The 12,099-nt window shown below is 41.3% G+C and overlaps 1 protein-coding gene across 1 annotated transcript in view; it reads right to left on the reverse strand.

Annotated features, from left to right (window-relative positions):
- The window catches only part of PDILT (protein disulfide isomerase like, testis expressed), a 23,530-nt gene continuing 11,431 nt past the window's right edge, over nt 1–12,099 (reverse strand). The window contains exons 5-12 of the mRNA XM_005523172.3: nt 10,352–10,489; nt 9,526–9,636; nt 8,435–8,560; nt 7,305–7,502; nt 5,891–6,011; nt 4,348–4,529; nt 1,832–1,921; nt 1–146 (exon numbers count right to left, since the gene is read on the reverse strand). Coding sequence (XP_005523229.1) covers nt 78–146; nt 1,832–1,921; nt 4,348–4,529; nt 5,891–6,011; nt 7,305–7,502; nt 8,435–8,560; nt 9,526–9,636; nt 10,352–10,489 — 1,035 coding nt within the window. The 3' untranslated portion in view covers nt 1–77. The remainder of the gene's footprint in view (nt 147–1,831; nt 1,922–4,347; nt 4,530–5,890; nt 6,012–7,304; nt 7,503–8,434; nt 8,561–9,525; nt 9,637–10,351; nt 10,490–12,099) is intronic.

Genomic DNA, 12,099 nt, shown 5'->3' on the forward strand with positions numbered 1-12,099 from the left:
ATGAGTCATTCTTCCAGTGAGCTCCTTCCAGGAAGGATTCCCCACAATCCTCAGAATGTTTCTCTTTCTCTGTACTATTAAAGTTCTTTCTCTCTTATTACAGTTTCCTTTTGCCTGAAATCCTCTTTGATTCCTTCTGAAGGATCCTTTTAAAAAAGGAAAATTGCTTATTACAAATGTTCACAAAGACAATTACTCTAGTAATTCTTAAAAAAAACCCCAAAACATTTTAAGATTATTTGAAATGCAGATCTTTTCAACCAAGGAACTTGAGGTCTTGTTAATGAGGTCAGAAATAGTGGAGCTGTTGCTAAAATGTGCTTTGTTTTCAAACCTTTTCACTGGTTTATGGCAAAGCTTAGATGAAGCTTTGTGTGAATATTTAATATGAACTTAGAATACCATGTGTGCTGATGGGTGCAAGATGTCTTTCTTTGGCAATCTCGAAAGAAACGACCCTATTCATCTTGTTTGTGTGTTTGTGAATGCCCTGAGGTGAGGATGAAGAATTACTTCAAGAGGGGAGTTCACATGTAGCCCTGTACTGCACATGGTCTAATACTGAAATCTTCCAGGAAATTTGGTGGGTGTCAGATAAGGATGGGAAAAGTGAAGAGATGAGAAAATGCCAATTACTTACCCCTTTTGCTGCACAGAATATGGATTTAAGTGGTATTTTCTGTTCTTTTATGTGAAATAAAGCATGAAGAGACAAGAGAATGTACAGAGTTCAAATCCTGCATGTAAAAGACTGTGTGTAGAACTCAATGGATCTGCTTGAAACACAGCACTAAGGAACATGCAAGAGGGAGACATCAGGTGTGGGCTTTGGGTATTGGAAAACAGAATTGTGCAGTGACTGGGCAAAGGTGGGTGTCTGATCCTGCTCTGCAGCCCTCTGTGTCCCAATACTAGTTTAGTCATCTCTCTCCATCAGTAACTACAGATTGAAGCACTGAATGCAGGAAAAAAATCAAAGCCTCTGGTGGAAATAAGTCTGAGAACTCAAAACTGTTTGTCCACCCACAGACAGTTTTCCTACTAGCTGAAAAGAGTGTTAATAACAATTGCTACCCTGTGGTTCCATTTCACTTCTGGGCAGAAAGGGCCCAGGATTGTTACACTGGGTGGACAGTGCCTTCATTTACACATCAGAATTTTTTCTGTTGCTTGTAGTTCTCTTGTGGAGATCGGTCACATTGTTCACTTACCTTGCGTCTTTGCAGTGAAGGGTGATTAAATAACAGAAAGCTGTGGACAGCAAACACTTCTCTGGTCTGATTTACAGTGGAGAAGAAAGGGTCAAGGAACTAGGCAATAATCACCAGACTACTCAGAGAAGGGACATCATCTGCTCTCAGCTGTGTCCTTGTTTTACATGGAAGAGAAGCTGCTCTGAATGTAGCAGAACGAGGTGGGCAATGGAGATTTGAACAACTCCAGCCACAAGTGACACTTAGCTGGGGCTCTTTTTTTTCCTAAAATGGTGAACAAGTGTTGCTGCACACCTGTGAGGGTGGAGGCTCCTTTCTGCCATGCAGTGCCTACTGCCAGTGTTGCTGTAGTGACTCAGGGATAACAGGAGCAGAGGGGGATGAGGGTGTGATGAAAACAGGGACGTGAGTGGGTGTGTGCCTGCCAGGCTCTGGTACATGACTGCAGCTGCTGTGGGGATGGAACCAGCTACAAACTGGAAAGAACCACCCCAGCACTGGCACAAGCAGGGCCCAGGATAGTGGCTGTGCTACAGCCAGTTCAGGAATTTCTCCACAAGCTGGGAACATGCCTGGATTACACAGCAGATCAGGCAGCATCTGGATGAAATTCCTACCTTCTCTCCTGGTTCTGCTTTTGTCTTGCTTTGTTCTTCTAAGAATTCAGAAAATGCCTCCAATGTATATTCCCCAGTATAGGCCACTTCCTGAAAAAAAATCTAAAGTTAAGTATGTAATTCTGTACACAAAATTTTGGAAATAATGGTGAAATCAGGTGGAGGATTTTGGTTCTTTAGACTGACCAAACCCTAGACTTTTGTGCTTCATTTGAAAAACAAGGGCAGAGGCACAGCTGGTTCCAACATCATCTGAATCTTGAGTATAAAGAAGAAATAGATGTATATTCCTAAGAAGAAAAGGATTTGTATAAAAAACAACCATTATTTTACAGTACCAGTTTGGGATCCTACCAACTACTGACATCAGTGGGGGTTTTTGTGCTTAACAATAAACATTGGAAAGATATTCTGAAGGACAGAGTCTTTTAAGTGTCCAGCCATGCTATTCAAAGCTGTTCAAAGATTTTGATGGAAATTCAAATTTTGGAATAGCTCTGAAATATACTGTTGCACAGCTTGAAAGAACAGGATGAAGATGAGCAGTGACATTAATTTTCTTATACTTCACCTTAAATTGGGGATTTACTGAGGATGTTCTTCTGAGGAAGTTTAATGAAAGAAACAGTTTCAGTTCAGAGCTTTAAAATTTTCTGAGTGGGTCTAGGCACCATATTGTATTTTAAAGATTCCTCCCTAAAAATCCTTTGCTCTCTGGAAGTATAAAAAGGTTTTGAACAAGTATTTTAGCAAAATGTTGTAGCAGTTCATGTACGTGACACTGGGAATTGTCTGCTGTTATCTGAGTGTATTTAGAAATAGGTGGAGGCCTATTCTCAGCTGGGTTAAGCTCACTCCCACTGAGACCAATAATGTTGTGTTACTTTAAACTGGGTACTCATACACTGATTTGAGTTCAAAGGACTGTAAACAAAGCACCTCCAGACGGTGAATTCACTAAAATGGTACTATTTTTGTATACTAAAATTTTGGTATTTCCATTCCATTTTAATAAAAAGTGTGGCAGCTTTGAAACTACTTTTTTATGGTTTTTATGTTTGTAAGTTTAAGTATCTCGAGAAAGATTATTTTATTTCTCCAGAGGCAATTTATATTCTCAGATGAGTCTTGATTTTTTATCAACTCTGATGATGGCTGGAACATCAGTTTCTCAGAGCCTGAAGACCTGTAAAGCCAGAGAAGCAGCTGATTCCTTTGCTGGTTACTGGGGATATGTGTCAACACTTTCCATTACAGTAATCTGTGCATAGGAGTATGTAAAACTTATTTTTCTCACTTAACCCATATAAACAGATATCTACAGGAACCTGCACTGCTAGTCAAGTACAAGACAAAATTTCTGCACTTGAGGGAAGTAGTACAAAAACATGGTGCACAAGGAAGAACTTGAAATTTCAAATACCCTTTAATTCCAGATTATTTTTAATTATGAAACAATCCCTTAATAGCTGATGAAAGTTTTACTGGTTTGGGATTTTTTTTGTTTGTTTATTTGGTTGGGTTTTTTTTTTGCAAACTGACATTTTTTACAAGCATTTAATGTGTTTCTGCTTTTCTGCTAGAAGACTAAATATTGTGTGAGTGTGCAGGACTGCAGTTCAATTAATCAGAAGTTGTGCATGCACATCCAAGAGGAAAATCTCTCAAAGATTAAGTGAGGACATGGGTAAATGTCTTAGAATTTAATTTAAGTTTAATACTAAGAAGAAAAATGAAAAGCTTAGTAATGCCTTAATTATAGCAGCATCTTAATTTTTTTTTACTTCAGAGATATTTTCTTTTTAATTAGATAGTCTACATAGATGGAGAATGTAGCTATTTACTATTTTTCTTTGCCTTCACTTTCAGCAGCATTTTCTAATTATTGTGTAACATAGCTGATTTATTAGGTAGCATATTGCAAAAATCATTGGTCTTGACAACAAGTATTCATTCCCAAAGGAAGCTGGGATACCAGAATGCAGTAAAATTATTGTATTTAATGTAGAGAAGAAAGTTTTTTATTTGGGTTTTGTGAAAATGTAGAGGAAAAGGAGCAGTACCAACATTTTAGAGACAATTTTCATGAATGCTCTGGAAACAACTAGCACAAGTAATTCTTTGACAGGACATCTCTTGTCATGGTTTCAAGTAAAAAGGCACTGCAGTCATTAGGAGGCATAGGTAAATTCACTCCAAGCTGAGACTGTTGCTAGAACCCAACAGGCTGATTGGAAATTGTTAAATAGCAGGATGTGAGGCCCTAAGGACTTGTAGTCCAAGTGAGTAAATGATACTTGAGCCCTTGTCACATATCTAGGATAAGACAATAGAAGGGTTTCTCTGCTAATTCCGGTTCTTGGCAGCAACGTCTACTCAGAAGGCAGTGCTGAGCAGAAAAGGAACAAAGCTTTCTTAGTGAAAGAACTCCTTTCTCCCTGTGACACAGGTGCAAGCACAGCCCCCTGCCCTGGCATGTACCTGTGCCTGCACAATCTTCCCCAGCAGCTTCTCACCTGGAAATCTGGCCCAGCAGGAAAGAGCGTGAAGAACGGATAGCGATCCAACGCCACGGACAGGATGTCGTTTGCTGTGACATCAATCTTTGCAATCATTATGTCTTTGCGGCTTTCATATTGCTCTCCCAGCTTATCCCAGATCAGCAGGAGTTTCCTGCACTTGTGGGACCAAGGGGCATCTGCACATTTAAAAATAAAATTAGAAGGACACAGAAGTGCATGTGGTGGTACAATCACAGGGACCTATCTAGCCCTTCAGGTCAACAGGGTTTGGGCTTCCAGTTGTGGTCAGCATCTGCTTGAAACCATTTGCCCTTCATGAATTTCACTTTTCCATGTAATGATAACTAGTTATTCACTAACACATTTCTGATAGCACTGCTGCTTTAGCTCTCTTTAGCCTTTTAGTAACAAACACAAAACTTGGATTACGTTGCTGGAGAGTTGTGCCAGATAATCAGTGCAACCCACATAAGGCTTGCATCATTCCCATGTTGAAATACTTGTCAGAACTACAAAATACTTCCTTCATACTAAAATTAACTGTGTTCAAAAACCATGCTACGTTGACTCTAGAAAGAGGAGTTTGAGTTATGATACTGTTCTGACTCTGAGCACTGCACCGATTCAGGCCACCAGAAAGGCAAACTGCTGAGAGCCCAGTATCCCTTTAAAAAGCTCACAACACAGTTGCAGTCCTTCATTTGGGATAACAATGCTCACACTTGGTTTACACAGAATTAAAGTTTCAGGTGCACTTGACTGAATACAATACATTCCCTTTACCAGCCTTTCATTTCCAGAGGACTTGGTTCAATTCTTGCTTAGGTCATTCAGTTTGTTCATGATACTGAAATGTAAAAATTACTTGTGTGAGTGACACAGCTGCAGCCAGCAAGGAGGGTGGCAGGAATATACAACCTTAAGGAATTTCTGGAATTCAGGATAGTACAGCTAGGTGTCTATACTTCTGATAATGCTGCATCTTTGCTTTACTGAAGTAACTAAGGCACAAACTAATCCCTGCTGGCTGGTACAAAGATAGGGCAGAGGTGTCTTGCTGGAAAGAGTCATGTAAGGAATCCACATCCCTTGCAGACAGAGGAGGAAAAAAGAGTTACAATTTCCTAAACCACAATTCCTATCTGGGATTTAATCCTAGAGCATTATAACAAGACAATCTCACTTAACTCTCCCTCTGCCCTTGTAAGACAGCCTGACTCATGCTGTGCAACACACTTCCATCATATACCTTGGCGTTTCAGTGTCATGCTGGTTTTCAACACAGACTTGATATGGCCTTGACAAATATTTACTCAAGAGATCCAGTACTACTCAGTGCAACACTAAGTCAGCAAAGCGTTTCCATAGATATACACAAATTTTTCTTCAATTCTTTCCACAAACAATAATAATTCATTGAGCTCTGATTCTGTAAAGTGCAAAGATCAGTTTGGTATATAAGCATGAGCTTTCATTTTTTCCTTCCAATTGATCATGTTAAAGCAGCTTAAAATCTGAATTCAGCAACAACACTTACAAAACATAACAAACACAGTCATGGTCTTATTGAAGATGATACTGTTGAAATTCTTCCCAACAAGCACTTTGACGGGCATCTTGTCCCAGTCTTGTGGAATTTCCTCACTAGAGAGATGTTGCTAAGCAGAAACAGAAACATTGCTGTGAAAGTGCAGGGAACATTGAGAAACTGTACTCCAGCTCAAGTTAATGGGAGACTGATGGGACATTACCTAATGTACTCTGTTACTGTCTGATAACTCTTTTATATCATTACATCCAGTTCAGCCATCACATGGTTCCACCTTCTCTCCCTTCAGCAGGAGCTGGGATCTCACACCCCTGGGTAGTTGATACTCAGAACTACTTGTCTCTCTCTTGAATACAGGCTCTGTAGCAGACTGTCTGAAAATGATCCTTTGGAACATAGTTGTATTCCTTGTCCTGAATTCTTGTTGCCCAATGTTCAGAAGGTGGACTACTGAAAAGTTTACATGTTGTGGGCTTTCAAAAGTGATGTAAAACACACCAGAAAGTGTGCATTGCTGCTTAAATCTCTGCCTTCACCACCAGTCATGGTTCCCACATGACTTCTACAATTTACAGTGCAGTAACTGGGAATTTCTCTTTTTGACACCACAGCACAGTAGTAGAAAGGCACATGTGCCCCATGGCAGCTGTCCTTGGTGGGACTGTGCCCTTCAAGCAGATCTTGGTGAGAAAGAGGCCACATCCCCTCCACTTCCATTCTTCTGCTCACTTCCAACACCGAATACAGGATCTACCTACCCACGTTTCTTAAATTCTGCCTTCTCTCAGACTGACTGCTTTATCTTTTCTCCCTGTAAATCACCCTGAGGAGCACTGAATAAGCAAAATGTTTTAATGTATTTTTCACATGAGTGTGATGATGCCTCATTTTGGCAACAGATGCTGTGTTTACCATTGGGAATGATCCCCCTGGGAAAATTCACTTTGCTAAAATTGCTTAAAATAAATACCAAATGTTAATCCCCTCTGAAAATGTCAGTTTTCTATTTACTGGATTTTTCTGTAACCTTAAAATCTGTTTCAATGATTGTTTCCACCTCTCCCCAACAAAGGGAGGGAAATACCTCCATTATAGTATTGGAAGGATTGAGATAGAGGGAGTTTTCAAACCACTAAAATAAAATATCAGTTAAAATATTGGGCCATAGATGATCAGTTCAGTATTTACATTGGAGGACTGGAAAACTTTGTAGTCCACCTTAGTTTTTAGATACAGAGGAATGCTCTGTCAACAACTGTAGATGAATGCATTAGTGTGACAATAGATTAATAAAGCAGTGATCACAACAGGACATTGTTCTAATTTAAAAAGGGGGTGCTCTGCCAAGCTGTTATATTTTAGCTGGTGTACTAGAGAGCTGTCTCACTAGTAATGGACATACCTTTGCTTTTCCATTTAGGTAGTTCTGGCAAAATTCTTTTAGGTTCTCCACAGTCACCTCATCCGCAGGCATTTTGTACTTGGCATCGCTGGTCAGATTTAGGATTCTCACGGCAGGAACATCGATGTCCCTGATGCGAAAATACTCAAAAATCCGTCCATTCCTTGCTTCATCAGTATCCACCAAAACAAACAATATCTGATGATAAAGAGAGAGTCATGCATCTGGTTGGACCTTCCAGGTTTGGTTTAGCTAGTCTGGAGAAATGGACTGTGGAACTTGCAAGCAGGGTAGGATTCAAGGAACTGTGCAAAATCATTTTTGGTCTCAGACCAAAACCCAGCAGCTCTGTGGACTTCATTTCATCTTGATCCTAGTTAATAACAAATGCTAAAGCAGCCAAAAGTAGTGCAGCTTTTCCCTCTGTCCTTTCACAGTGCTTTCTATCACATCTTTCAATTTCACACTTTTAAATTACCCCCCAAAGTGCTTATTACTCCTCCTCATAAATACTAATGGGACTGAAGAGCTGAAACACCTGTAATCCATATGTATTTACCAACATGTGATATCTTACTACAAGATGACTTACTGTTCTTCAGTGTCTCTTGTACCTGGAGCAGAAGTAGCACCACTGAAAACCAAAATATTTGTGTGTATGACTGCCTGTAACTGTCTCTACACATGCAAACCCATGGCTGCACATTGCTTGCAATATTCCTCAGGTTTTGTAGCTGGCTCCAGCCTTTTCTTCAGCCAATATTCTGAGATCCTCGTGGCATTTCCTGGTAGAGCCAGAAATTGCCAGAATTTTGCAAAAACTACCTTTAGCTGGAAGCTGCTCCCAGAAAATTGTATTTGTAAAATCAGAAACAGGTTCATTTGTAACAGCTGGAATTAGTGCTCCTCTTTGTGGTCTTTGTGTCTTAAAGAATCATTTCCAACTGAAGTTTATCTTTCAGCTTGTCTTTAACAAATTCAAGTAATAGTTACTGAAACTATTTTTAAATGGTTTGGTAGAGTTAGAAGATGGACTGACACCAGTGTATTTTTACCAATAGTGTTGGTGAGTGATTTTCCACTGATCTTTTGGCATTCCTATTTGCAAGTCTGGATTGAGTGTTACAAACCTTTCCTCTGAATTCTGCGGCAGCAGACTGGTAGTTTTCATAAATCTCACTGAAAGTCTCCGAGTTCGTTGGGGTGAACAGCAGGATGTGATTTTCAACAGGGACATCAAAAATCTTCACAGATGTCTGGGAAACAAAAGACTCAACATCTGCTCCACTCTTTGTAGGTAGAACAGTGAATCAGAGGCTCAGCATATCAGTATCCCTAGGTTCTGCTATTGCAAATTTCACTTTTTAAAACTCAATTCCCAGTCATTTCCATAACCATTGGCTTTTGTTTCATTGTTTTAAAGCAGATAAAGTAGGAAGAATCAGCAGCTGCTGAGTGGGTTTTTTTCTGTTCTAGGAGAAAACTCATAGTAATGCATAGATTTTTACAGTCAGAAGGGACTGTGATCTTCTAATCTGACCTCCTAAATAACACACAGAGAAGAATTAATGCTGAAAGTAAAAGGTGGTGTTACCCAGGGAGGCCCAGCTGCAGCAGCTGTGGGGGCAAGACCTGGCTGGGCACTTCCTCCCCTTCTAGGTGGCATCAGCAGCTTGTATCCCCTTCCCTGTACAGGACTACCCTTTTCCTCGTGCCACCCTATAATCAGAGGCAGTGGGGTGTCCCCCAGGAAAGCAGGTCATTCCATCTTTCCTTTCCTACCTGCACTAGCAACAATTACTGCTGGTTCCTTTCCCTCTTGCCTTGGCCCAGAGCTCCCTGTTGCTGTGTTGGAATGTTTGGAGCCAGGGTTAGGGACTGAAATTCCAACCTCCCACCACACTTAGCTGCTGCAGAAGCAGCCTAGACCTTGGTGTTGGCTCTACAGGAGGGAGGTGTCTGCATGCTCAGAGCTCACTGTTCACCAGCCACTCCTCATCTCCTCAAGGAAACAACATCTTGCCAGAGGGAAGCATCACCTGGCCTGGGTTAGAGCTGCGTGCTGGGTTCTGCTGGCATTCCTAGCTCTGTTTAAGAGTGACCTTGTCAAACAAGCAAAGAAAATTCTCAGTCCCTAAGGTGCAGAATATTTCCCTAGGTTTCTTTCTGCATGGATTTCCATCCTTCTGTAGTTTTTGCTAATACAGCGAAATGCACATACCTCAATATTATATTCAGTGACCAAATCCAAGGCAAAGGTTTTGATTAGCCTTGTCAGGCCCAGTTTGTCCTGTCTACCGTCTTCAAGCACTTCAGTATGCACAGGTTTTCCCTGGACAAATAGTGAAGTTTGTGAGCTTGGTGGCCTTATCAACTACAGGAGCAAAATGACAGGCTTTAAAAGTGAGAGTTTTATGATCCTGAGCAACTGAAATTCCATAGCTTGTAAAATGAATGTCACAGCTAGATTGCAGAACAAGATTACAGCTAAAATTCAAGGTACAGCTGACAGTTTTAATTTGTTCAGTAATGTTGACATACTGAAAGATCTTTCCTACATCTATACACATTATCTGTGAGATTTGCTCACTCAGGAAGTCATTGGTCTGACTGCTTCCTAGTCTAAATATTGCTGCTACTCTGTGTTGTTTCGGTTGTGTTGTTGGCCACTTCTGCTGTGGACTGGAAGAAGATTCCTGGTCAAAAGCAACACACAAGAAAAGAGGTTAATGTTGGCAAATCTCACTGAATTTGGCAGCAAATGTTGATTAGAACATTTGAAAGGTTGAAAGTAAAGTTATTATACCCAGATGCTTAAGCATAAATTAGGAACCTGGATGTGGGCAGACAGATTGAAAGTACCACTTGTCTAAAGGTTGCTGGTTTTGCCTCCTACTTGTCTCTCTTGTCTGCAAATGCATTATTTTTTTGTGTTAAGCTGTTTGAATTACGACTAGGAAATTATTTAACCTGAAAAATTCCCAAACTGCCTTTCTATAGCCCACAGCTGTCACAACACCTTACCTGCTAGACTTTTGTACTCCTACCTTCTTAAACACAACAAGAGAGTTCCTTTGGATGCCGTAGCTAGCACAGACGTTCTCACTGGCTGTCATCCCAAAAGGCATCTCTGGCACGTCTTTTGCTGTCTCACAGAAAACTTCCACACTGTCATTGTGAAGTTCCTAGTCCAGGAGAGAGTATTTATTAAGACTGCCCTACATCCTGCTAAGATGTGTAAGAGTTAGAGCTCCAGGTGAAGCAGGCCCCTAAAGGCTTGTGATGTAAAGAGCAGAGTATAATTGTAGAGTGGGTAACACTTGCCAGGGTTCCCTCCAAGGGGAGATCTGAGCAGTGCTGTGACACATCAAGTGTCCCCCTTTACCGCTTGTGTTGGCTGTCCTGGGCCAGCAGGGATGCTGTGGGGTCTCCTCTGTCCTCCCTGCACTGATCTAATCCTCCCTGCTCTCCCCTGGCACTCCCACCCTCTGCAAAGCCTTCTGCAGACGGGGAGGGATCGTGCCAGCAGCTGCTGCCCCTGCACAGCCGGCAGGAGATGAGGGGTTACAGAGCAGGGCTCTCTGCTCTCAAGAGGAGCTGGCTGGCACATCTGGGGCTTTTGACTGAGTGCTCTTCAAGGCAGGGACCTTGAGTCCTGCATCTGTCAAATAGTCACTCTGCTGTCCACCCTCAAACTAATAGTAAATAAGCAGGATGAAAGGCAACAGCACTTCCAGATTTGATTTAATCAGACAATTATTTCATGCTAGATGAATAGTAATTTATGTGCTGAGACCTTCCAACACATCCTGGCACTCATATTTGTGAGCAATCTGTGAGTAATAGAAGGCCAAATATGGCTCTTTCTTTGCTTGGACACTGTTTTGTTGGCTTCCACCCATTAAATTTCTGACGTGCCCTAGGTCATGCTCATCTATTATCTTTTCATCACCCGAGTGAAACCAGTGTCCAGTCAAACACATCTGCAGGCAATATCTGCTATCAGTGTGGTTCAGGGAACTCTCTGGCATCACTGTGATAGAGCTTCTCAATTTCCCCCAGCACTGGAAAACTGCCTTCCTTCCTAAATGGCTGCAAGCAGATTGCTGCAAAGCAAAAATCTGGGCACTGAGCATTTTCAGTTTGTCCTCTTATGTTCTATGTGCTCACCAGCTTCGTTACTATGGGGCATTTTGGTAATGAATCCTGTTTTCCATATTCACAAAACTTGGACTATCTACTGTAGCCAGCACATTTGGGACATTATCAGTTCAGGTATGAGTCCAGACATTGTGCCTCTAACTGGGCAGAGAGATATCAGAATAAAAGTCTCTTTAGTTAGAGAATATCCTTGATCAAATTTCCAGATATTTAAGATTTCAAGGACACACTGAAAAAGCAGGAAAAAGCTATTCCTATTTTACTCACTCTGACAGCATACCTATTGACTATAGTTCACTAGCATTCAGCCCAAATCCTAAGAACTTTATTCAACTTTGGAAACTGGTAGAATTTCCTTGAGAAAGCACATGTGTTGGGTCATACACAGTGGTAATATTTTATGACTTCCTATCCATGAAGATTTGGCCTTCTTCACACCAGCCAAATCTGGGAGGGCTTGGCAGACGCCCTTTCTCTGAGGATGCAGGAAACTCTGCTGTGACCAGAGCTGTGCAAACCCTGCTGGAGCATCCTGCTCTCAGGAGCAGTTCTCAGGGTCTCTGTGCCCAGGTACTGATTAAGGAAATGTGCTGTGGGGTAAGATTTTCTTATTTCTGCCTGGGCTGCTTGTCTA

This window comes from Pseudopodoces humilis, chromosome 18 (assembly GCF_049639895.1).
Source record: "Pseudopodoces humilis isolate 2021_Gansu_Grassland_sample_001 chromosome 18, ASM4963989v1, whole genome shotgun sequence".
Lineage (NCBI taxonomy): Eukaryota > Metazoa > Chordata > Aves > Passeriformes > Paridae > Pseudopodoces > Pseudopodoces humilis.